General features: G+C 40.7%; 1 protein-coding gene across 16 annotated transcripts in view; it reads left to right on the top strand.

Moving 5' to 3' along the window:
* The window catches only part of ank1a (ankyrin 1, erythrocytic a), an 87,101-nt gene that overhangs the window by 19,694 nt on the left and 39,861 nt on the right, over positions 1-27,546 (top strand). For 12 of the 16 annotated variants that reach the window (XM_086314364.1, XM_086314362.1, XM_086314359.1 and 9 more), the window contains one exon: positions 13,488-13,580. The exons of 2 other annotated variants lie outside the window; for them this stretch is intronic. In XM_086314364.1, the coding sequence (XP_086170490.1) occupies positions 13,488-13,580 (93 nt within the window). Of the gene's footprint in view, positions 1-13,487; positions 13,581-23,591; positions 24,344-24,368; positions 24,960-27,546 lie in introns of those variants that run through there. 2 more of the 16 variants (XM_086314368.1, XM_086314366.1) reach the window with 2 other exon arrangements.

Below are 27,546 nucleotides of genomic sequence, written 5' to 3'. Positions count from 1 at the left end.
AGTGACAGGGGTTTGTGAGTTCACTGTCGGTGTGACACAAAGGGATCTGTAGAAACGGTGATATTCATTTAGATGAACTATTTGATCCCCCAAAAAGGATCGTCACGGGTTTGTTGAAGTCATTTTTTACTTTGAGGTCCATATTGGCCTGTTTCATTTCTCAAGGCCACCATGTAAAGGATCTGCACGTAGATGATGTCCAAAAACCGAGAAGACAGTACTGCAGAGAAAAAAAAAAAGGCTCATAAGATGCAGAGTTTGCTGGAACTTCAGACTCTTCAGACTGCTAATCTGACAGCTTAAAATGGATGCGCCTCATTTTAGTGGAAGTATAAACTTCTTCAAAAGAGCTCTGTCAGCCAATTAGTTTATTGTCACCTCGTTTTTCACCATTAGGTTTATTAAACTACTTTTGGAGCCGATTCACACCTGCAGCCAACATCATGCATCATTTCTGGCTGTTATAAAATGATTCAGACTTGTTTTTTTCTTTTCTTTTCCTTTTTCCAGTTTCTTTTCTTCCAGGTGCAACTGCGGTATCATCATTGCTCTATTTTATAAGCATCAATCATGTGTAACAAGTAAATTGTATTTTGAAATCATATTTGCATTTTGTAGGCAACCCACCAAATCAAGTGATATATTAGTCTTATAACTATTCGATTCTGCATAACTTTAAAGCAAAGACTATTTTTTTATAACCCGCTGTTACTCCGATGAGGTATTTTTCATTTTCCGGTTATTTCTGTTTTGTTTGCGCTTGTCAGCCAGGAAGAACATTTTTCCCGCCGCATTTTGTGAAACATGTTGTGGAGCTGAACAATGTGCGATGAATAATCTTTGAAGTCTGGGTGTGGAATTGGATTTGTTTTGGATTTTTTTTTTTTAGATAACACTTTTGCAGAGGACTTGTATCTTGTCAGAGTAGTGAACTGACAAAAGAAATCCCAAAATGAAGGTTTTCCCAGACATGCTTGTTAGATGTTCTAGCAAGAAAAAAAAGGGAAAAATTGTCAATCGTCAGTCCAATAACCAATGATAGGCGATACATTCGAGCAGGTGACTTTTGATGGGCGGAGCAATGTAATTGTGCACGGACTGCTTTGCGCATTTAGACTCTATACGTTTTGTTTGGAGGGAATATTTTATCTTCTTTGTTTGTTTCAGGATTAATTACTTTTTGGATTATTCATTTATTCATTTATTTATTTATTTATTTACTTATTTATATACTTATTTGAGATTGCACAAAAGACCTAACTTTACGTCTGAGATTTTTTATGTTCGCTGGAAGAGACATTTGGATTTTTAACTTGCTTTTTGTTTTATTTTGTATTTGTTGTGTGGTCAAGTGTGTAAGACAGACAAACACTGGATCGGCCTGTAAGCACAGTTCTCTTTGATTCCCTCCCCACCATTATGGTTTTTTTTTTTTTAAATTTAAATACATTTTTTTTTTGAACATGGGCGACTACCTTTCTTTCTGTCTGTCATGAGTTTGAGCAAATGAATCGCTACATTTGGGCGCCATCTGGGGAGGGTGCATTTGCTCACAGCTGGAAGAGCGCTATTATTTTTTCCGTTGGCTGCTTCTCTGAGCTTCACCCAACATTTTTAGCAAACGTACTCATGGGCAAATAAATACATCCATACATTCGCTTCCACTTATCCTTTTCAGGTTTGCAGGGGATGCTGGAGCCTATGACAGCTGTCATTGGGCGAGAGGCGGGGTACACCCTGGGCAGGTTGTCAGTCTGTCGCAGGGCCAACACACAGTGACCGACAACCATTCGTGCTCACATTCACTCCCGCATTCACACCTATACAATTTAGATTGATCAATTAGCCTATCCCCACTAACTGCATGTCTTTGGACATGTAATAGAAATGCATGTATTATAAATACATAATTAAATAAATTGCCCTTGTGAAAATGATCAGTGAAAGCCTATCATCAATAGTCAATATATTCGTCCAATCGCCCGACCTTAGATAGCATCCCTGAGTTTATGATGCTGATATTACAGCCAGAAAGTGGCAGTGTGTTAACGTCACTGTACAACAAATGAAAAAGAACAAACACAAATGCATATAACCTTTTCTTTGCATTAATCTGAACCATGTTTCTCACTTTGTAAGAGTCATTTTTACTACATGTTTATTCTCAGATGAAACAACATCATCATTCGTCCGTCTATGGTTCAGTTTTGGGAATCATAGCACGACCATTTTGACCAGGAGATGATGTTCTTGGGTATTGAGTATAATAATTTATTAAAGGCACTCTGAAGGTAAATTGTCAGAAGTAACTCAGTGTTACTGCTGACCTTTAGGGGGTGTACCCTGCCTTTCGCCCTGTGACAGATGGGACAGCCTCCAGTCCCCCTGCCCGCAACCTGGAACTGGGAAAGTGGATGAAAAATGCTTCTCAATACTGAGCATTTGATACATGTTGTGTCAGTATACCTAACACTTTTCAGTTGTAGCTGTTCATCAAACAATACCAAAATGTCATCTCAGTCCTTTTTTTTAAATTTTTTTTATTTTTTTTTTTTAGCGTTTCCTGATAATTCAGACTTACTGTAAAGATTAATCACTTGATATAAGCAGATTACTCCATTACAGAAACCAGCTGTTCTTCTCAGGGTTGGTTCTCCAAAAAAAAGGACTCCCTTATTCATCTCTTTGATGCATCTGCTTTTATCTGTTATGTTAGTAGTAGTTATGACATCTTCTGTCTCTATAGGTCTACTCATCCAAGGTAAAAGTTGTCCTCTGGGATGTCACCTCCTGTTCTCCCTCATCTTTCTTTCTGCACTTTAGTGAATGTCATTCCCACTAAGAATCCAGAGAGAGAAAAAGAGAGGATGAGGGGAAAGAAAAGGGAAGGGGCTTAGGGATACAAGACGGAAATATCAGAGAGAAGAGATGGAGGACAAGAATTGAAAAGAGGGTATGGTGATATCACTGTCTGTGCCAATGGAGAGACTAGGAAAGCTCCATGAAAGCGGTTTGACTGTCCAACAACTGAGCCCCACACTGCTGATAAGGGATGATGAATAGAATAGTGATGATGGTGGGGGTGCCAGTGGGTTGCTATTTTTAGATGCATTCAGCTTGCTCGCTGTGTGTGACTGCATGTGAGCAATTAGACGTTTCTTTACGAGGACGCTGATTTACACGCAGGTAATCTGTGCAGGCTCGTGCGTGGCTGCAGCACTGTTAAGTTGAATGTGAAGGTATGAGAGTGTGCCTGTGTTTCTCACATGGGTGTGGATTTAAGCCACGTGCCGTTTGTGCTGACTACAGAGTCAGGGAAGAACTGCAGTGAGGAGCTCAACGTGCCCTCTTCATGAACGGCTTTGCAACAGCTCATCGGTGTGTGTGTGTGTGTGTGTGTCAATACTGCAGATAGATATGTGAAAAAAGACTGCAGAAAGAGTGTAAGAGTGATGCACCGTAAAAGGCGAGAAATCAAAGAGAGGTGTACATGCAGTACAATTGTGGTCCTTATACAGTGAGTCAGAGTACATTTTATTTAAAAAAAAAATACAGACTTGCGGTACATGGACTTGTACAACTGCTTAAATTACTTAAATGACAGTTGACTTGATATTTGTGATGCTGAAACTACCACTAAAATGAACCAGTCACTCCCCAAAGTACCGACTGTTTGTTGTGTTACTTGCTATGTTCAGTTTTACATGTTTTGAATGTAAAACTCTTTTTATTCTCTTTGCCACAGAAAACAAACAAAATAGTCATGATTTATTCAAATTAGTTTCAAAAACAGATTGCCACCCTTTGATCTGTTTTTCATCTTCACCAGCTGATCAGTAAAGCAATCCAATGACGTCTTTCAAACACATACCTCCTGCCGATTCAGTTACGAGCTGCTCTTTTGCATACCTTTGTTGTTATCTTCTATTAATCTGTCTCGATTTCCTCTAAAGAATTTGGCTGCATGCGAATCCCCAAAAATCTTTATTGCCCATCATTTCAAACCCATCATATATCGCCTAATATTGTGCACTTAGACTCTTTCACATGGGCAGAGGTCTACTAGAAGTAATAAACGCACTAGCTTTCTGTGGCTGTCACAGCTGTGGCATCGCCCTGAGCTGCAGAAATGTGGGCCATTTTTTGGGTGATTTTGTTGTGTCCTCCTCTCAGACTCTTTTACAGCTTGATGATATTTCTAATGTAACATTGTGCGTTTTCATCATGACTCCCTGTGTGTTCATATCCTTGCTCTCACACATGCAGAGAAGCACAGAAACCTTTACCAGTGGCAGCAGTACTGCAGCCTCACAGACATAAAGCAGGAGTTGGCACATGGAGGAGTCTCTCTAAAGTCAGACTGGTAACAGCAGGAGGGACAACTTTAGTCTCACCTCAGTACGTCTACAGAATATTTCTCTCCTTTCCTTTTCAAAATAGTGTTTCTACACTCAATAGACACTTTATTAGGTACGCCTTTCAAGTACCTTTTATATCAATATTATTGTGCACGATATGATATGGTACAGCCCTAATGGACACGGGCAGCAGTTATACTCAGGTAGGCTGAGTATAAAAATCTGAAAAATCCCAGTAAATCAGTAGCTTGTGAAATACTCAGACCAGCTTATCTGTCACCAACAACCATCGCCACATTCAGAGTCACTTCAATCACTTTTCTTCCCCATTCTGATGCTTATTTTTGACTTTGATTTTCATCTTGAACAGGTAATTATATGTCTTTTTAAATCTATATTAAATTGTTAACAAGAAAGCTAGTTACCAGCTTTGTGGGAATCCAATCAGTGAGTAAAAGTACACAGTTGATGATAAAGCTGTCAGGAAGAGTATTTGTGATAATTCACTGCTATATTTTTTATCTTATGAATGAACCATACAGACAAACACAACAATGCAAATGGCGAAAGCTTTCCGTCAAACTTGTAGGTGTCACATTAAAGCTTTCTGAATGTAATTTTCTTTCCCTGTCACAGTTTCTGATGTGAGAGCTCGGTTTGTATGCTTTTCTTTCTTAGAAAGTTTGGAAGACAAATCAGTTTTTCTGTGGGGTTTGACAGACTTAATGCTTTGTCTCTCACCCTCATAGCTCACTGGCTGCAGTTTTTGTCCGTTTTCCCTCCTGAGAATATTACCCTTCAGATTCAATTTCCCCAGTGTGAATCTAATCAAGGATGCTCACAATAAAGTTTCATCTTAAGAGCACTGCGGCCATCTATGTCAGCTTTTTGCCTGCACTCGTATTATATGAACAGTCTCAGGAGTGTTGAAAATTCCAGATGCCAGGATTTACTTTAGGTGCATTTAAGTTGTGTTTGGTAAAAGACAGAGCTACAGCATGTCTGCATGAAACCTTTGTGGCTCCTGAGGGAGATGTGTGATATCTGGTCATTTACCTCAAGTGATGATTTCCTGGAGTCAGGCTTAGATGTGCAGAGCAAAACAGGTGCAGTTCTCTTTAATAATGATGAGTCTGAATGTTTGGAACGCTTAAAAAAGTTCCTCAAAACTGTGGGTTCAAAACATATTAAATATTCTATTTGTGCAGTGACCATATGTGTGTTTACATGCATGGATTTACTTTGTCTGTGTAGTCTATGCGTGCGTGCTGAAACAAAAAAATACAGTCGTGAGATGGAGAAAGGGCGACTTGCTACAGCTAAGGGGTTTAACAAGCGTTACATGTAGCAGCGATAGAGAGAGCATCCGTCTCTCTGTCCCAGGAGGAAGCCACAGAAGGCGATAGTGCAGGTGTGACAAATGAGCGCCAAATCCTCCTGCTCTGTTTGGATAACTGCTGAGCACAGGTGTACACACGTAAAATATATGCACACATGAATAAGAACATGCACACATACTCTTAGAAAATGCAGCCTAGTATTTCTTCCTGTACCAGCGTGTGAGAGCAAAATGTGTCATTTTTGCATATTAAACTTTCATTAAGTTAGTTTTTCCTCTGTTTTGCTTCAAGCATATTATAGAGCTCTTTTGCCGCTAAATGAATCTCTGCATTCACCAGCTAGTTGGTAATATTTTCTCTTTGTTAGCATGCCACTGGTTTTACAGCTTCTCCTTTGCACAGGGATATACAGCTTTATGCGGGGATATCTTTGCCTGAAAGCACCTCATAATGTGAGTAGCTGCTCTTGTAACCACGTGAAAAATTGCTGACACAGATAAATCCAGAGTTATGCGTCTCAGTGCTGAAAAACGCAGCAGGATTTTTTTTGTCTTTTTCTTTGCTTTTTACAGCAATTTTTAACTTTACACCGACCACCTGTATTTATCATATTTCTTTTTTATCGTCTATCATTTCTTTTGCTTTGCGTTGCCTCCAGACTTTTCTATTAAAATGCATCATTTGACCACGTTTGATGAATAATGTTTGATTATAAGCTGAAAGCTTCAAAGCAGACAATGACCTCAGGCTTTTCAGTAACGAAAAAAAAATCCAATCTTATTGGCATTCAGTTAGAGACTGTTAGATGCTCCATGTGACTAGACCATCGCTGAACTGTGATGCATTCTGTCCGGCATTGTGACGGCTGTGCCCTGGTTTAAAGACCTAGATCTATTGTCCATGCTGATGTCTGTGGTACAGCTGCAGCTCCCGTTGGTTTAGTCTTGGCATCGCTTTTTGGCTACACTTATTAAAGCATATAACATTCATGGTACACTTGGCAGCGGCGTTCGCTGGAGTGGTAGGTGGTTCTGTTGAAGTGTTGACGTGAGCCTGGGTAATCCACCGGCTGCTCCGCTATGCATGTGCATGGCTCTGGGCTGGCCCCATACAAAAGAGCAGACCTGAAAAGCATCATAATGAGGCACAGGCTGGAAGAAAAGGCATGTCTCTTTCCATTTCTGTGAGCGAAAAGAAAAGAGCAACATAAAAGAATAGAAGACAAGAAAGAAAGATGAAAATAAGCCCCTCAAATCCAGGATTTTGGCTGCGCTGTCTCTTTGAATTTATCTTTTTTTTCCATGCATGTTTTCTATTATGGTAATGAAATGTTGGATATAAAGAATATGTGATGGACGAGCAACGGCTTTCAGTGAGAAGAGGAAAAAATAGAAGGGGAGGGGTATGTCATGTCATTGATAAAACCCATAATCTCATTTAAAATAGCTTCCCTTACCCTCCCATTATTCAATTTTGTGTCTTCTTTGTTTTTATACCTTCTTACTTTAACAGAACTTAAAATATTACAGTATTCATTACCACTGCTGCACCATTATAATTATTTACATTATATATGGCGCTGTCACACGTACGAGTGCTCAAAAGGTTGTTTCTTGTTACAACAGAAGCTTCTACTAACCGCCTCAACAATCCCCAGAGAAAAAAGAAAATTAGGAAATAAAACAGAAGATCAGAAGATGGTGCACTTTGTTTCTTCTGCAGAGGACATCAAAGCAGTCTGGAGTCTGTGTGCTGTGATCTTTCTTTCTTAATCTTTTGTAATCTTTTTGCTTTGATGACCTCTGACCTCCATAGGGACAGAAGCAGACGGGAGGAGAGGAGGATTTGAGAAGGTGTGGACAGAAAGGGAGACCTTCTTAGTGTGTAATGCAATCCAGTGCAATTAAATGTGACAGTGAAGGCTAGGTCAAACCAGGAAAACACAGCTACAGCACATGGGTAGCTGGGGACCTTTGCTTAAACATGCAATAAAGCCTTTTTTTAACACTTGGGTTGCACACAACACTGATATAATTTCACCTTATGAGGTCGATAATCAGTCACAATCATAAACCTCTGCTTTTTTAAAAATCCAACAGCATTACTGATTCCTGAGCTGTGTTTGTGTCTGTCTTACTCTCCAGTATTTGCGCTTTTTTCATCTTTGTGAAATCTGAATGTGTGAGTTAAAAGTTGAAATGGGGGCTAAAGGATTTAGAGAGTGACTTTGATCATGCTCACACACCAGTGCGCACCAAACACAGACAGAATATGAACCCAGATGGAGCGCTAGATAGAAAGTGAGGATAGAGGTGAGAGGTGGAGGGGACTGCACCAACCTTTCCTTTCATCCCACCTGGCAGTTCCACCTGTGTCCCTCCAGAAAGTGCCTCTCTTCTGCTGATGGAGCTCAGGCTAGTTGCTGCTGGGCACAGAGCTGGCAGTTCCCTGCGATGCATTATTAATCAGGCTGAGATCTGCAGCACTCTCCTGTTCCTCCTCTCTCGCTCTTTCTCGATGGACTTTTTACTCTCTTACTCTGGAAGACTCCTCTTCTATATCTGCACTCATTTATGCTTGCTAACATGTAAAACCTCTTGCCCGGCTCTTTCAAGCAGCAATGTTTTATTTATTTGTTTGGAGGGGATTATAAGATTGTCCTTTTTTATATAGAGCAGCAAAAAAAATCTGTAATGACAGCATTGCATCACTTGAGGATTAAGTTGTTTTGTAAGGACAGCGCAACATATATATGTAGTCAAGTTAAAGTTTATTTGTATAGCACATTTTAAACAGCTTCAGGTGACCAAACTGGTGTCCATGCGATATAAAATATACTATATGTATTACAGCCACTAACAACATTAATTATACATGAAACCTGGATCTGGGAATATTCAAGAGCAGCTGGTTCTAGATAACAAGGGATTTGCGAGTGTGAGCTCTGAGACCATAAGTAAAATAATAATTGGATCATTTTATGACATTGTTAAGCATGCCTTTCCCTCTTTAATAGGAACACAGACAAATTGGTGATATGGCTGATTGATTTTAAAGGAGCATATTTGCATTGATTCATGTGGCCACTGTATGTAAAATTTTTGTATTTTATCAGCCAGCCTTACTGGAAATAGCTGCAGAAAAAAAGTGATTCTAAATCTGCTTAACCTTTTCAGTGCATTTTCTAAGGTTTCCTGTTTGTTTGTTCCCACTTCTCTACTCTCCGTTGAGCTCCACACACCAATTTCTCCTCTTTAATCACCTGTGTTGTTTATCACATCTCATGTCCCCTATGCTTTCCTGCTGTGGTCGTTTAGATCGTGTTGAAACCAGAATCGGAGACCAGATAAATCAGGTGTCTTACGGTATTCCTAGTAGCGCTCTGCCATCCGCCACCTCAATGAAAATGTGCTCTTGTTATAACTTTGCTTGATTGTTTGAATTATTTAGTAGAGATCCATTTAGTTTAGATACTGTGTCAGCCTTTCACAAGGAACTCTTGGCCTACTTTGACCTGTGACATTAAGAGCTTGATTACTTGACATTTATTCTGTACTCGGGGATAATGGGCAGGAAGGTGGACGATCAAGAGAGAAGCCGCTGCACTTCAGGACCAAAACAAACGGGAACAATGAGTAGCTCTTTTGAGAAAGGTACTTGCTTCCTAATGAGTCGGTAATTTTCTCATATGGACTATTTTCATAAAGAGATACTGAAGCTGTGCAGATTCACTGAGCACCAGAGAGCAGCTCTTTATGTGTAGCATGCTTATTAAATTGGAGCAAAGCTTTGTGCACACCACTTCTCTGCTGAGTGAACACAAGCTCAGTCAGTTATATAGCATTTCAAATATGCTAATAATGAGACTGGCTGCTTATGTTTGACCTTGACTTGATTTTGATTTCATTATTTTTTTAAATCGGGGAATCTGAGAAAATGCCGTTATAGTACAAGCAACCTGTTTTTTTTCTTTACGAGTATAATGATTAATTTGCTTCTGTTTTTGTTTCCAAGCTTTAGTACACAAGCCATTGAGATCATGAAGTTAAAGAAAAGTTCATCTTTGAACTTTGAGTTAAATGTTTCTTTGGTTTTCTTTATTTTGAGACTTTCATCATTAAGACTCATTGTGAAGTCACAGTTACCAAGATGTGAGTGAAAAAAAATTGAACATGGGCAATAAACAGCACGTTTTTGTATCGTCTTGTACTAAAAAGTGCAAGAAGAATTCATGCTTTATTATCACTGTGACTTCACAATTCAGGTTTTTGGGCTAAACTCAAGAATTTATCTGCAGATTGTGAGAAAATTTAAGTGATTTCATTTGATTCAAAGGTTTAAATCTCAACCTCCTGTCGCTAGGGAAAACCTGAGATGGAGAACGTTTACCTTCAGAGTGATAGTTGTTCTTAAAATGTTTCAGAACACACAGCTTTTACCGTGAAGGTAAGCTGTCTCAGTTTCCAATCTGTGCTGTGCTCTTCACAGTTTTCACTACCAGTTAGCAAGTGGTATGCAAATGTTTGCAGACAAGTTGGCGTCTTTCATAGAAACTACAGCCAATGAAAGCAAACAGCCAAAGCAATCACAAGGAGGTTTTAGGTGCAGCGCCACATACCACTTTTCCACTGGTTTCACCTAACAACTGGTCAGCGGATATTAACTTTCCCCTAGCAACCGGTGGTTACCATGGTGTCTCTGATCGGTCACCAGTAGGCTTGCGTGACTGATGCCTTAACTGGTTGGTGAAGCAAAAAACAGTGACAGTGCAGTTCACTTAAGCAGTCATCCGACTGCATAAACAGTTGACATTTTTTTATGAATTGTTGTATATTTAAAACCTCTTCCAGTTTACGAGATGGTGACTCTGTAAGAGCCTGTGTGGGAAAGTAACTGGAAGTGCAGTGGACCAATCTGTGATTGATTGTAATCATCTGCATCATGTAAGTCCATGAACAGCTGACTAGCCATCGTTTAGCAGATGTAGTCTATATCTTTGTCTTGTTCATTTAATGGTGTCATTTTGTCATCTGACTGTAAGACGTTGTACCTCAGTAACCTACAGTTACAAATCACCTTTGGTAACAAACAAAACAATCATAAAGGGAATTTTGAATTATGTTTGCGGTGTCTGTGGATTTAACGAGTAGATTCACGGTTTCCATACTTATCTTCTCTTTAATACAACGCTTTCTTGGACTCACAGTCCTTTTCCTTTGGCTGTGGTCATAAATTGTATGATCAGTGCTGCCTCGCCAGCTGACACTGTGGAGGACAATCTGCAAATGTGGAAGGGTAACAGTCTCCAGAACGACTCTGCTCCGGTACTCTTTATCATATAGAAAGCAAATAAATATCTACTTTCTCTTTCATGACTCAAATCGGTTGTCTTCTTTTGGTCTTGGAGTTTGATGTAAAGCATGCTAAATCCCGAGAGGCTGCTAGTTAGTTGTTCAGAGACTATGAGTGTTGTTCCTTTATTGCTCTAATCTTCAGCGTAACGGTTTGAGCTCCCTCTGCGTGTCTGTTCACTGTCCCGTGGCTCCCAGAGGCTCCACAGCAAGTGGCCTGTTATACTTACTTATCAGTACCTCTCTCCCCCCTCTGCCTCAGTCTGTCTACCCTACTCCTCCTCTTCTTCCCCCTCAACTCCTTCAACTCCCCTCTCGCTGTCATCACTAGCCGTCTGCTACTTAATCCAATTATTCTTCTAAGCTGACACGCTCAGTAACTCACCACAAACTCTTGACGCCCCTGTGCATCAAATCCACACATGCACACTCACACAGACATTAACACATATGCAAGCAATCTCCTCCACACCTGCTTTCCCATGTACGGCCTGAGACCAAGCCCCGATACGGCAGTTATATTTTATAGCTGGCTCCTGCAAAGCGAAAATTACAGTGCCTTCTGGCTGCCTTTTTCTGCTAGTTTTTGTCTATTTTCAGGTGTCCTAACAGAGGCTTTGGCCTCTGCTGTCACCGTTTGATTCACTATACCCTTGAGCTGGCTCTGTCTATTCCTGTGTGGTGCCCTCCTCTTCCCTGCTATGTGTTTAACAGTATCTGTCATTGCAGTCACAAAACCTGATGGAGAAGGTCCTGACCCCTCTGTGTCTGTTTGCTTCTCGTGTCAAATATTCCTTACAAATATGACGCATGAGGAAAAACAAACAGGTTTTATCCTTTAAAGGGATTTTTTCGCATGCTAGAATATGGGTTTAAATTATAATCATGGTTAACACCAAGTTACAGTATAAAATACATTTGGACTGTGTTTTGATTTTGTATTTAAAGTCAAGTTTGCACTGGGGCGAGATTTGCAGGAGCCAGTCTACGTGGTTAGGCTACAGATCTCTTGGAAGTCAAATGGGTTTGTTGAAGGCTTAAACAAGACAGCCGCCCGGGAGTGTGTTTTATGATGTGTGTACCCTCGTATGTGGTTATGTAACGCCCTCACTCTCCCTCTCTGCGTTCAGTATTAAAGTAGCCGGGCAGTTTATGCCGACAGCCGACAGTTTATGTGCTAAATGCCCATTGGTATGACAGCCTGCATCACTGCATCTTAAAAACTGTAAAGTTGCTTGCGTAAAGTAAATAGTAAATGTGCAGTAGCAGCTATGACAGGGTAATTAATCCCTGCATTCTGCGATTTCACCCCATTGCATATTTTGACAAGTATTTCTGCCACATGGGGCAGCAAGCCTCGCAAAAGGAGCTGTGTTCGGTTGTTTTTGGTGCTGACACGACAACAGTCGAGGGTAACAGATGGGGTTTGGTGCATGCGTATGAGATCCTGTATGTGTGTTTCAGGGTGACCGGGACTAGACCGGCTGCAGTATGTGCTTGATTTAAATGTTAGCTGAAGGAGTCTGAGCAGACGTCTCGCTATCTGTCTGTCTGGAGAAGTTTGGGACACTGTCTCTTTTATTGTACTTTGATTCTCTGAGAGGAGCAGACAGTTGTCCTGGAAAAAAAACCCAAATGTTATCTGGTTATCTGGTCAAGAGTTCATGCAGTTTTGTTGGCTGTTTTCCTAAATTACTTTTGGCTGAGCCACTCTTGCTGTTTCACACCTTTGTGGATTTACTGATGTATCTGTGTTAATGTGGAGGCACTCACACTGTCATTGGTGTCTTTATGTTATTTTTCTTTCTGTGCTTAAGATTGCTCGGTGTCTTTTCCTGTGGTGTTGTGTTGTACGGCACATACTCTGTGTGGTTACGCATTTCTATATGAACATTCAGGGTAAGTACACTGCAGTTTTGTCCCGGTGCCACTCGCACAAGTGTGATATGAAGGAATCCCGACTCACTCCGGTGTGTAAGTTGCAGCTCTCCCACAGTGACGCACTCGATCCATCTGTGAGCCAAAAACCACCAACACCAGACCCACCTCCATCGCCATCATAGCGGTGTTGCCTACCTCCCACCTCGTGTCGTGCTACATCTCGCTCATACCACTCATTGTAACCTGGCCTGTTTCCCACAGGGGAGTTCTTTCCTGGGGTTGGGGTGGGGTTTGACAAGCAAGGTGGGATGGGATAGGTTGGGGCAGGGTGGGGTTGGTTTCCTCGTCCTCCTCTCGCTCCACCTAGTTTTCTCTCCGTGTCTCAATTTGATGTTCACCTGTTCCTCCTCCTGAATCTTTTGATCATTTCCTTGTCATTGTTTTCTGTCCGTGCTGCTTCTCCTCCTCTACCCTCCCTCTTCCTTTCTGTCTCTCCATCTCTGCTTCTCACTGCTGCGATTAACCGGGCTCTGTCTTTATGTCGTATGTCCTTTTAGGCCCACGCCGTGCATCGCTGGCTAATCGATCAGGACAGTAGTGTGAGCTCTGAGATGCCGGATGGCCAAGGAGTATGGCACTATGATGATGAAGTAAATATCTGCAACACGTATATCTGGCTTTTCCTCTTTCTTTATATCTATATGTATATATTATGTATTTATGACAAATGTTGTATCTGTCACTTAAAGTTTGTGTCACTGTTGTTGCTCTGCTGTTGTTGTTGTTTTTTATCTTTATCTCTCTTGTTTCTTTTTGTGATGTGTTGCTTTATGGTACTGTAGTTCTGATTCCTTTGACTTTCTAGTGTTGCCGTTGTGATGTGAGCTGATTCAGTCAGGTGTCGTGGGATCAGGCTGGAGCTTTTTCTTTGTTCCTGTCTTTGCTTGACGTATCGTACTAACGTGCTGTTCCTAATTTATTTGATTTGGTTTGTTATTGTTTTTGCGTTCCTTCTTTTCAGTTAAACGTAATACATATAACCTTAGTGTGTATTTGTGTGGATATTAATCTGGATATCGTCTCTGTGATTTCTCTGAAATTAATGTTCTCAAGCAGCATATTACAAGACAAGAGTCCACGGGGAAAATATAGCTTTGATGTACTTTTAAAATGCTTCATACGAGTTACAAATAGGTATGCGCTTCCTGCTATGGAAAAAAAAGTACTTTGCACAACAGTTCACAGTAGAGATAACAGACAACAGTCCAAGTATTTTTCCTGTGGGTTCTTCTGATTTCTAAAATATGCTTGTGTCATTCTGTGTTCGTGTTTAGGGTTAGTTTAAAGTTCGTGTGGGTGTGTGTGAGAGCGAGAGTGCGGGGATGTGCTTTGGAGTTGATCTCTTTGTCCTGTGAGTTTGTGTGCATGCTTTTCCGTCCTTGCATGGCTTCGATCTGTGTATTAGAAGAAAGTCTGAATGTCTGTCCTGTGATGTTCCTGTTAAGTGCTGTCAGTGTTGTGGTCTTGCCTGGTTGCCTGCCTTTGCCCGTGCCTTTGATGTGTCAGTGTTGTGTATTGTGTCTGTGCGTATTTTATGTGTCACTATGTTTGTCATGTGCTGTTCCTGTGTTTTGTCTGTTTTTATCTGTTTAAACAGTCTGGGATAGGTTTGCCCAAGGTGTTATTGCACCACATCTAGTAGATGATCTTGAATCCGTTGTCCCTTGTTGGAGGAAAGATCATCTAAGTGCAATAAGGCTGCTGGGAAACTTGCTCCAGACGACTCTTGCCCCTGATGATTTCCCCTCAGATCCTAGCTCCCCCTTGCTCCCGTGTGAAATTCCTAAAGCTATTCTCCTTACCTCCATATTGCTCCCAAACACTTTGGAGCACTATTGGGTTACCCTTCACAGAAACCCAGTTAAACTTTTCTCATCTTACACAGTTAAGTACGTAAACCATTTGGAAGTGCAGCGACTTAAGAACAAATATATTTAAAAAAACAAGGTGAGCTGAGCACATTGAACACCGTCAAGAAAACACACCATCATGAAAAGCAGCCCAGCATACAATATGGAGTCCTTCCCTTGGTTATGCTCTTGAATGCGTGTGCACTGGCCAGTTGTATTTTTCCTTTATTGTTTTGAATGTTCTTTTATCTTTTGTTTGAATGTGTGAAAGCTGATATTTTATTTATTTATTTCTCTCTGTCACAGCTAGAAATATATTGTTAGGTTTGTAGTCATTGTCCATATAGCGTTGCGTTTATCTGGTTATAAATATTACCACTTTGGAAAAACCCTGATGGCTTACGTAAACATAATAATCATCAAGTGGGTTGTACAATAAAGAGTTCCTAAGTCTTTTTGGGAAGGGTTAGTGTGATTGCTGGCTGTAAGCATGAACATTTAAGCACCTGTTACCTGAGTAAAAGTCTTCTCACGTGCCCTTAGCTATTGCAGCAGAGGAAAGCAGTAGTGGCATAAACCAAGCTCCTGCAAAAAGATGTCTGCTTCCCACTTATCAGTCTCTAACACTGTAGGTCTGAAAATGTAATAAAACTGACAAAATCTAACAAAGCAACAAATGTGAGGATTTTGATTATTCAGGTTCTAAACAATTAGTTTGTTTTAATCATAGACAATATACATAAAAGTCCAATAGAAAAAACTCATTTTTGCATCTTGGCCACTGCTATGATGATTTTTAGGAGTCAGGAATTCTGGCAAGCTAACACATGAAGCTTTATTAGCGATTTGCATCCATATAGATCTTGTAACTGCATGTGATGATCATCACACAGACAAAAATATATACAAATAAACATCCAAATATAATAATAAAATTTCACTAGCCAAAAGTGGAGCACTCATGTGCAATTAAAGATATAGCAAACAATAAATCTGGCCAGGTCATTGCATCAAAAGGCACTAAAAGACACCAAAACCTTGAAAAGGTCCAGTTCAGCGATTCCATAGTTAGTGAAGAAGCCTATCAGAAGCCTCACAGCTTCAGTCATCTTTGCTAGCATCTGCGTGTTTGTCAGAACAGCCACTCATCTATTATTGCACACTTTAAGAACGAATTTTAAGCCTGTAAAAAAAGGCCAAACTGTAAACACATTTCTGCTGTTATGTTGGGCCTTATAACATCGGTCTGAGTCTCGTTTGGAGGACATTTGAAAAACTGTCTTAAACATAAATGCAAAGAAGAGAAATCAGAATTCAGAATCAGACTCACAGCTACAATAGGTTAACTTGTTTAGTGCTAAACATGACATAAAGTCTTTCTCACAGTTTGGCTACAAGCAGCTTCTTTTTTCCCCCCAGTTTTGTTTTTGTAAAGCTTTGCTGGTGTGTAAAAATAATTCTTGCAACTGAACAACCAGCCAATGAAATGTAAAGACTTTTTACATTCTGGGTGAACCTGAATAACTGCTTCTTTTATGCAAATACTTCACAATTAGCAGTGAACTGGACGTGTGTCATATATTGAAATCATAGTAACTTTGTTTTATGACCTGGTCAGACCTAGTTTTAGCACATGTTTAATCAGTAGAACCAAAGCTACAAAAATGAATGAACCTACATTGTATATTGCTGCAAGCTCACTCCAGCTAGTTTTGTTCATAGCTGTCACCCCAAATAAGTCCAAAAGCATTAAGCAGCATCATGCAGATTGGCTTGGTGATATAAAACTCAGACAGGTCCCACAAACCATGACTCTTACCCTGAGCTGATGTAATTTACAAAAAATCCAGCCCTTCATCCAGTGCTCCACCCTACCCTGCCCCCTCCTGTACACAGATTTGTGTAAAGCCCCAACCCTTGTGCCACCATTGATAGGGCTGGGCTGGGCCGGGCTGGAGAATATCCCTTATCATCCCACAGCTCTAATTACCCCTCAGTGAGTCCTTGGAGACAGATGCTCAGAGAGCCAAGCCCCATTCGTCACAGTACGGCTGCATTGTAGATTTAATATGAAATAAAGCAAACTATCACACCCTGCTCTGTCACATAAATTCTCCTCCGTCTCAGTTTCTTTTTTCCAGCTGCTCCCTGGCCCACTGTAGATGTAGACTACATTAGGAAGCCCATTCATATCCAGCCACCAGCAGTTGGCTGTAATTTGTTTCGGCTAGGGGGGCAGAGTGTAATTTACATGTGAAAGGCCATGGCGCATTCAAATATTGTAACTCTGGTTTTTGTCCCAGGGTTACTGATACCAGCTTCACAGAATTCAGATTAAAGGTTTACTGCTTTTGTGCCAGACTGCAGAAGTCGTGTAATGTCTCAGTTGGCCTCAGCCCAACGTTAAAGAGGAGACAGGAGAGCAGGACTCTCCTCGTCTTGCTGACCCATTAGGAACTGATCATTTCTGGCTTTTTGCTATAGTGAGATCCCTCACGGGAACAATCTGGCCTGTAAAGAATGATTTCAGTGGAGCCATACTAAGCTAGGTCACTGAATATGTATGTCCCTCATCCAATCTTTTATAAATCAAAATGTTGTTTCCATTCTACGTAAGTGTAAACATACATTTCTGACATGATAACCTTAAGGCTGAACTTTTAAAGATTTAATGAAGCCAGGACCAGATGTCTCTTTCTGCTCACACGTTTTTTAAAACTTCTTTTTTTAGCTTAACCCCACAATATTACACTCCTCTGTTTATGGGATTATTTGCCTTCAAATGATGACTTCCATAACTCAAATACCTTTACCCACTACTTCTTTTATATACTTTTTTTTTTTTACATTGGTTGGACTTTCCAACTGCACTATTTGTTTTTGTTTGTGTCCATTTAAACCCAAAGGCATCTTAGATATCATCACCACTATTTATATGTATCCTTACCTGACAAAAAGACAGTGAGAAAGAGAATGTGAGCAACAATTAATGTGCATGCATGCGTGCATGTGCATGTGTTTAAGATGAATGTGCAGAGTGCATGGTTAAAGGTGGAAGTATACTCCAAAAAGAAAATGCCCGCTGAAAGCCCTCTGAATTCAACAGTTTGTTAGATACTTTATGCTTTTATACACAGGAGGTGTAATGGTGGGCTTCCCCGTCCTCAACATGTACCCATATTCTTACTTCCACACTGTCTGCATTATCAGTGATGAAGACCTGGTGACCTGCCTAAAAATACTTCCAGCAGAGAAAGACTGAAATAAAAAGTGAAAAAGTGAAATACATATATATACGTTAACAATGGCCAGGATACATCGCCTCAGTGTTTCACAGACAGAATCTCCCTGTTTGACATTTTCATGTGAACCCCGTGAATGTTCAGCGCAGACCAGGGGAGGAAATCCAGTCTCTCTGCTCTCTACACCAGTGATATTCAGTCATTTTCATATGGTTTCATTTGAATTTACAAACAGGTAAAACAGGCTATAGCTATACCTCGACAGCTTTTAATCACAAGGAAGTAAATAAGATGCTCAAACAAATTCAGACACTCTAAGTGCATTTTGTTATGCAGCATTTTATTTTCATTCATTCATCACCATAAAAATATCTTAATAAACACAGTAGATTGTGTCATTAAATCAGTTCCCGTTATTGTAAAACAGTCTCTTCCTGTATTTTAGTTTAGGCCAACTCTACCAGAAGTTCAAATTAAAGAGCCAAAAAAAAGTGATTTGACTTACAGATATCTGGTTTAAATTTCAGAATAAAGTTGTTTATAAGTACAAGTTCTGAAGTTCTGATTTCTGACTCATTTCTGATGTTTATGGCCACCTCAACCTGGTTCTTCAGAAAAAGGCAAAACGAGCTTGATGGAAATTTGTGTCTGCCTTGGGCCCCTAATGGTTTGGGCAGAGTTGCATATCTGCCACATTTGATTGTACATCCAGGTTTAAATGCACTCACCCTACTTTAATTACCAGCATCTCTCAACACCCCCAAATGTTGTAAGAAAATATATAAACATCTAAACTTCCCTACAAACATTGTTTGATGATACGTTGCACGACATTGTTCAGTTTGAGTATACCGCTGCCCGAATTGAATGCTTGCATTATGGAAGGTTGCTGTGAGCTACGTACACCCCTCAGCCACAACATTAAAGCTACTGACAGGAGAAAGAAATATCAATACTTCAGTTTCGGGAAAATGCATCTCCTTTTGCTTTTATGCAGATCTTACTTAAATATATGCCACCAACTGTCCACTTGTACCAAGCAGAGCCCATATGGCAATGGCAGCAGCATTTCCCAGCAGAACGCTGACCTCTGCCACAGCCTAAAAATGAACAGGAATTAAAGTTAGGACCGAGAACCCCAAGTATTGACCTAGCTTCAAGCTTCCGAGATCCTAATCCAACTAATTATCCCCAGGAACGTCAGAACAAGCCGAATACAAAAAGGCCACAACCCATAACCCACAGGATCCAAATGATCAGCTGCCAACATCCCAGTGCCTGGCACAGCAGACACCCCCAGAGGTCCTGTGGACCCGTTTTGGCAGTATGATGGGGGCTGACACAATATTAGGCAGGTGGTGGTTTTAATGTTGTGGTTGATTGGGGTATGTGTGTGTGCTGAATGAAAAGGGTGTGTGCACCTGCATGTAATGCGCTGTGGGTGAAAGTGTGTGTGTGTGTGTGTGTGTGTGTGTGTGTGTGTGTGTGTGTGTGTGTGTGTGTGTGTGTGTGTGTGTGTGTGTGTGTGTGTGGTGTTAATTGATGCAGGTATTTCTATGAGTGTGTGAGTGTTTGGATCTGTAAATGTAAGGCAGTGCTAAAGTTGTTGAGTAGAGGCAGCTGAGTGATTGACTCCAGCTTTAAAAGACTTCTTTGGACTCCACTTGCACTGATTGATAAGAGCGTCTCCCTTAATTGCAACATCTGTCCCCAGAGGCAAGATATTAAATGCTGAAGTGGAAAACGACATGATAGACACATCAAATATGTATTCATTTTTTAATCAAGAGCAGCCTGTGTATTTGGGTATGAATGGGTCATTTACTGCTGTTGGCAGTCGCTCCACCAGTTTAGTTTCAATAACACAGGAAGTTTATGCATATAGAGTTGTGGGTGTCTGACTCAGCAAAGCAATGCAGATTATGCTGTCATACTGTCAACAAGACTGTGCAACAAATGAAGATGTTGTGCACAAATCCACTGCAGCACAGACTCACTGACGCTCCCAAGGCGTGTTTATTTATCACCGGACCCCTTTGTTTCCGCTTTGTTGCACACCTCTTGCTCTTTCCACTCGTCTCCTCTTTCATCTTTGGATTCTTTGCTGCTTCCTCTCTCTGGGGTGAGGAATGGGACTGATGGTGCAAGGCAAACCGAAAACGAATGTTTGGAAATGTCACTGTCCCTGTACAAATGTTAATGACATGCTACAAGACCTAGACCGGTTTAAAACATACCCCAGTGCAGAAAGACACGGGCAGTCACTGTGTGCCTCCATTTGCATATAATCCTTTTTAAAGTGTATTAATAAATTATTTTGTAATTCTACTTTTTTCAGTCATACATTAACTGAACTCATTTGGCTGAGTTTGGTCCTTTTGTTATGTAACCATCTGACATACCAGGAAATTAAATGGAAAACAGAAGAAGATATTGCAGTAACAATCTAGCTAGGTAGCTGTCACAACAGTGTAGTAACTATGCAGTTACCACATAAACAATATACAAAGTTTGTTAAAGATAAATTTCCGAAAAGTAACCTGCTGATTTGAACGGTATTTATGTCTTTGTATGAGTTAGCTGATTAATAACAAGAAATTGCCCTCTTATTATTGTTTTTATTATTTTAAAAATGGCTTTAGTTTAGTTTGCCTACATAAAAGAAAAATGAAACTCTTATTGTCACATTGTAACCTTCATCAAGAAAGCTCTAAAATAATTAGACATTAAAGACAGAAGCTAAGTAACAATAAAATGTTATGTAGTGTTTTACTTCTTGCTCTGCTTCTCTTTCTCAGAGGAACAATGGAGTTTATATTCTTCAGGGTCTTACAATCTTATTGCATTATGCCCAACTTAAATTGAGTTAAATCAGCATTGGAAGGTGAACTCGTCGTCCTGGTGGGGTTCATATCTTGTAGTTTCAGGACAGTACATTAGTTCTGAATAGAGTTTAAAAACTCAGGCCACTTCACCTCTATGTCTATTAATCAGACTGATTGAATTATGGTCTGGCTGCTCGGATTCTGTCTGAGGCTGACTCAAACCCAGTAGTGAGTGATGGTCAAGATGCTTTATTTTCTCAGCAAGAGCTCCGGCACTGCGTACATACAAAACAAGAGAGGGAGACATGGAGAGTTGTGAAGACATATATTCTCTCCACAGTGATTCTCTTTCTCTCGCCTCGTGCACATCCTCCCTCTGTATTTCCCTGACTCTACTTGTCCACTTATGAAGATTAATAGGAGCCCGGTCCTGTGCTGACATATTGCGGCTGTCATTCTTCTCTATTGCTTTCATCTTTTCTGCTATCCTTCCTCGAGTATTTCTAACTTCCTGTTTTTTGTCTTCCACAGGTCAGTCTGGCTTTGTCACATTGAGGCGCATGTGCGTTTGTTCAGGTGACCGTACGCCTGACTATGTATGTATATGAGCGTGAGCTACCTATGCTGAATTAAATAGCTCTTTTCTCAGTTCAGAAGCCAGGCAAGCTTAATGTGTGGAAGTGCTGAAGTACAGGATAAGCCACTGAATGTGTGTGTTTTGTGTGTGTACTTGTGGGTGTGTATGAGAGAGAGAGACTGTAAGGTTTTTGCCAAGGCTGCAGTATCAGCCCAACCCACCCCATCCCTGATATGAAGCTGCTACTGGCCAAAGCTGCAGAGCATTGTGCTGCCACTAGAGGGGCATTACAGCATTCTGAACCTGTGCAACCTTACATAGAAATAGCATTATGTTGGAATTCAAAGAGAATATGGTATAGAGTTTTGTCATTATGACTGATAATGCACGTGTTTTCTGCTTTGAAAATGTTGCCTTCAGAGAATGCATTTTGTTATTTTTACTTAAAGATTTTTTTTTCTTCTTTTTTTCCAAATGAATCCTCTCCGGTTTCCACCAGTATAGTTCCTACTGCTATTGCTACTTCATATGTTTGATCCTAAAATGCTAACTTTAGGTCTGTGATGTGAAATAGTGAGAATAGGTACAGACTACAGTGTGTGGCTTTTTTTCTTTACAGTTTTTTTTCTCTCTGATCACTGTTCTCTGAAGCATCAGGACACGGGCAATAAACCACCACAAGCACCACACGTGGACAGTCGCAACCCTTTATCCTGCAAACAAGAGGAGCGTGACACAGGGTGCAGAGGGCATGTCTGTCTCCAACTTAAATCAACCCTGTTACAAAACAGCAGTGTGGCCTGAGCTCGACAATGACCTGAAATCACTCTCAGTTAGATCTCTGTCTCTTTAAGAGAATAAATAAGAATACATCTTTGTGCAAGGGTGTAAGAGTTACAGCCTAGATGGGGACTAAATGATTGATAACACAGCTTTAAAAACTCTCACCTGCATTAGAAATAAAGCACAGCAATGCTTTACATATATTTATCCTTGTTGAATCCTTCATGTGTTATTAGCTTTTAAAGGTTGAGGTCTATGTGACGAATCAAATGGGATCATTTTGTCTAAAATAAGGAAGTCCTAGAAAATGCCAGCGTAGAGGACATAAAGATCAAATTGTTTGGAAATCACCTATATTGGATGGGCCATGTTTGCCGCATGGATGATGACTGGCCAATCAAACCCTGATAAATGGGCAGCTGGCTGAAGGGACAAGAAAAGTTGGTCGGCCACTAGTTCGCTATGAGGCCACCTGCAAGAGTGCTCTTACAGATTTAAGCTGTATGGTTAGTACCGGTAAGCAGAACAGGTGAGTTCTGACCCACAACATCTGTCACACAGTTGACTTAAAAAGGAAGAAAAGTCTTGCAGGAAAGCCTGCAAAGCACCATAATCAAAAATCCTACTATAATACCTCATAAACTATTGACTACTTGATTGTCTTACTGTGTCATGAGTAACAATGACACTTTTAAGCTGACTGCACCTGCTGAGAAAAACTCAGGTGGGTCTCATCACTCACTTAATTCTGCCACACCTTTGGGGGAAAAGTCTTATCAACAAGGATCTGAGAGGTTATCATTCTTCCCCTCATATAATTTTCGTTACGCTGGCTTGGCAAGAGTAGGCTTAGTACGCTTCTTGGAGAAGCATGGGATAATTTGTCATGTCTTCATGGGCATTAGTACTTGTTGTCCACTGCCTCAACATTCTTTTTCACTGGAGCTCTCGTCACTGTCCAAACTCAATTCTGTGGACAGCACAGACGTCCCACGTGATGTTTTTGCCCAGGTCACGGTCCAGTGGTACTGAGTAGTGTATAGCCTCCTTTCTGCCATGCCCCCTCCTTCATCTCTCCTACTAGCATTTATCTCTCTGCATGGTTTTGGCAGCGATGTGCTTTTCCCAGCATTTAGCCAGGAGAGGGAGAGAGGAGGGGAGAGGGAGAGAAAAGGAGGTCCTTTCAAGCGAGGAATGACGGACGCTTTATTAAAAGAGGCAGGGCCTTTTGAGAGCCTGGCCCCTCCGTGCTCCCCCCCACCCCTCCACCCCATGTGTCTGGCCCCATTGTCACTGGGCGGTGGCAGCAACCCCCCCACCGGGCGCTTTGTCACTGTAAGTCACCTCGCAGACTGAAACGGACCCACTCGGAAAAAACACACCCATTCGCCACAGTAACTCTGCACTATTCTGGTATTCTGCCTGGTCTTAGAAAAAAATTGATTGTCTGGCTGTCACAAAACATACAGGAGACACAGCGATGGGCGTGACATGCGGGCAAGCAGGGACAGGAGAAAGGAGGGATAAAGTTGGGGTGACACAGAGTGTCGGGGTGCAACAAATGTGAAAGGTGGAGGGGACAGAAGAGGTGGACAGCAGAGCAGAGTGTGATGGAAGACCGAAAAAGGGCACGAAACGGGTGGGGTACATGAGAAAAGTAAGGATAGTTCAAACTATGAGTGGAAATGGAGCCGAGAAGGAACACGGATGGAGGCAGGAAATCCACGGGCAGAGTGTGGGGGTGCCCATTTGTTTTCGGCTGCGTGTGAAATGTGTGTCCTTAGATACAGGCAGCATTCCTCCAGAGATAAACCCCTGGGCCCCCCATCCCCTCAACCCCCACCCTACCCAATATCTCCACCCACCATGCTTACTCAAGTGTGTGTGTCTGGGCGTGTGTATATGTGTGTGTGAGTGGTTTTCGTGTTTACGTTGGATGGGGGTCTACGTGCCCTGTACCGCAGCACTTGCAGGGGGCAACAGAAAAGACAGCTGTGTGTTTGAGAGAAACAGAAAACGTAAGAAAGAGAGAGTGGAGGGCCAACAGGCATGCCAGTCAAGAGCGTCACTTTTGGAGTGAGTACACAGACTCTGCTGTTCTCTGTCTCACCTTCTTCTTGCTGCACTCGTACTGTATCTCTTGTCCTGTAACTATTCCTGTCTCTTCATATGACTGTATGTCTCTCTAATACTCGTTCTGCTGTCTTTTTTAATAGCATTTTGCTCCACTGTAAAATCATTGCATTTTCTCAGCTGTAATGCACCTGCCAGCGTTCCCTCTCTTAACCTTTCTACATCACACTGTGATGGTCCAGTACCTTTTTCTCGCTGGCTTTGCTCCCTGTTTTAAATCCTTTCCTTTCATATTTTCTTTATCTCACACATGAATATTGATGTATTGGTATTTGTTTCAGCTCATTTTATTCAGCACACGGCTCTCTCTGTTGGCTGTCTGTTTGCAAAGTGCCATTCTTATTCTCTGTCTGTCCACATTAACTGTTTGGGAGCGTTGTCTTCAGCGCTGCTTTCACTGCCTCTCCTTTTCAGTCCTGAACAGGGCCTTGTTTTTAAGAAGAGAAAAAGTAACACAAGTCCTGGAGGAGTAAACATTGATTCTGCTCATTGAGAATCTGATCTGTTCTTTATGGACTACACACCAGCTTCATGCGGTTTTAATCAAACATCTATAGAGGTGATTGAGTGCTAGAAAAACAGCCTATTTAGACGTGGGAGTGAGTTTGGTTGCTTGGGAGTATCTTTGAAAATTGTCATGCATGTGCACCCAAGATTAGTGTAAGTGCGTATACATGTGGGTGTGTGTCATGTTCTGTTTCCAACCTTAATCTTGTTTTTGACTTAATTTGTCTGTTTGATGTTCAGATTGTACCAGGATTAGCTGCGGTAAGTAAACCAGAGGTCGGTAAAACTGATTAGAGGGTCGGTTAATGAGAGCTTTAAGTGTGGCTTTCATGTGCTCACCCAGTGCAGGTAATGGCAACACAGGGCACAGACTCACAAGGCCTTACTACTTGAGTTCGTGTGCTTTTTTTGTGTTTCCTGGAGTTTATCTGCAGTAAAAGAAGAAGTGATTGTAAGAGTTTACTCTTGACGATGCAGCTTCTATGTGTAGTTTATTGGCGTGAGGATGAACTACAGATATAGTCACCATGCAGTCAGTGAAGGTTAAACTTCTCAGAACCATCCACTGTCTGGAGGTTTTTTTTTTCCACTTCTATTAGTGTCTGTACAATTAGACCTTGCCAAAGTGAATTGCCAAATAGAAAAAGTAACTAATAAAGGGTAAATATATAAAGTAAAGTTGGGCTTTTATCCTCTCTGAGATCCAAGTCTTCATCAATGATGAAAAGAGACCCTGATCTGAATATAAAATTTGTGGAGTCTTGGCAATAAGGGAGCAAACATAGATGAATTTTAACTGACGTGTTTTAGTTAAAAAACTATTTGATTATATTCCAAAAGTCACTTTATTTTTCTTTATAATATAATATAATATAATATAATATAATATAATATAATATAATATAATATAATATAATATAATATCATATATCATTAGGGGTAAGGCTATGTTTACTTACAAGTTTGATATTTTACTTAGCTAAAAGTACTCTATATTTTTAAAAATGAATTATGAAGAAGACCCATTTCTTGCTATCTCTAACTGCTACTTTTAACATCTAGAAAGCATTTTAATGCAGCAGCTGGTTAAGATGTAAAAAATGTGTGGTTTTGCGCATCAGTAGTTTAATTTATGAGAAAAACATGAAGTCCATATAAAATTATTGCATATTTTATAGGTAAATTCAGGGAAAAGGCAGTAGTTACTATTACAGTCATATAAATGTGGTCAAGAAAGAAAAATACAATGTTTCCAGTTAAAAAAAATTAGGAGTTGTAATGTAAATGTAATAAAAAAAAAAAAGTGTAAAAGCCCAGCAAAAAAAACAAAACAAAAAACCTACAACATGAGGTTTACTGGGTTTCTGTAGCGATTGATTAAGCTGCAATACTGAAGCAATACTCAGTGTACAACAAAGATTTATACAAAGGCAGTTCTACAGTGGTAGATTTAAAAATAAATAAATATAGATATAGATATAATATATATGTGTGTGTGTGTGTGTGTGTGTGTGTGTGTGTGTGTGTGTGTGTGTGTGTGTGTGTGTGTGTGTGAGAGTGTGTGTTTGCAATCAGTTACAAAACCTATCGTCATCCTATGGCTTTCACTCCCTTTGTCCTCTGTCAAAAACATCACAATAACCATGGCAATAATAACCATGACAATCTCATCTACAAATGCAGAGGCTTCAGCAGGCCCAAATATAAAGAGACAATCATCGAGTTTGGCAGGGACAAACAGTGGGCAGTGGAGTGGGAGGGGGGGCTCGGAGTGTGAGAAAGTAAATAGTAAAAATGGGACAATACGCTTTGTCACATACAAGGAATATCCGCAGAGAGACAAATGATTGGACAGGGGGGCACATTTACATGCAGACTGACAGAGCTGAGTTGGGGAATGTAACAGCTTCATCCCAGTTGTGCCCCTCTCATTCGTTTCCTGTTAATGTGTCCAGAACCCAGCAGTCCTGAGGGTCTCCATCTGACAGACTCTGCACTTGCTACATCTCTTCAGACAGAAACAACCTGCTGCCTGCTCAAGCACTCCAGGCAGCCTGAGATCTAAAAGCAAAGAGGGAGAGCACAGAAAAAGGGACAGGGGGGGAAAAAAAGATTTTCTGAGCAAATGCAAGTCAGCAGAAAATACTGTTGAAATTGCTGTTTAAGCATTTTGCTTGGAATTTCCATATGTTTTTCAGTGTCCCCTGAAAATGTACAGAAACTCCCAGATTCCAGTGTTAGCCCAAACACATCGAGGCACTGAGTTTAGGAAGGGAAAAACACTAGACATCATCTAGAGTTTGGTGTGCTTACACAGTTCATGTTGTTTAAAGTTCAGGAAATTATTATTGCAAGAAAAGCAGTACTTGTGACACACTGAACATACGCAGGCACCTTATTTTCACCTTTCTGCTGGTAGCACAAATAGCTGTGGTGGCACTTAAAATATTTATGATTTGCACCTGGTGCTGTGTCTGCAGATTCATACTGTGCTGTTTGCACACCTGTGTGTAAGTGTGTGTATGCGTGTGTTAGCGTGTTTGAGAGGAAGGGGACTGTGTCTGTTTTGTAGATTTTGTGCTAATTTTGATAGAAATATTGAGATTTTCTGAAACTGGTTATAAGTCTGATTATTTTGT

Source organism: Aulonocara sp. 'chitande type north' Nkhata Bay, linkage group LG12 (genome assembly GCF_057382095.1).
Source record: "Aulonocara sp. 'chitande type north' Nkhata Bay isolate Kocher_YH1m ecotype deep benthic linkage group LG12, A_spYH_male_GT1.1, whole genome shotgun sequence".
Classification (NCBI taxonomy): Eukaryota; Metazoa; Chordata; class Actinopteri; order Cichliformes; family Cichlidae; genus Aulonocara; species Aulonocara sp. 'chitande type north' Nkhata Bay.
This window is presented reverse-complemented; position numbering and strand designations above follow the sequence as displayed.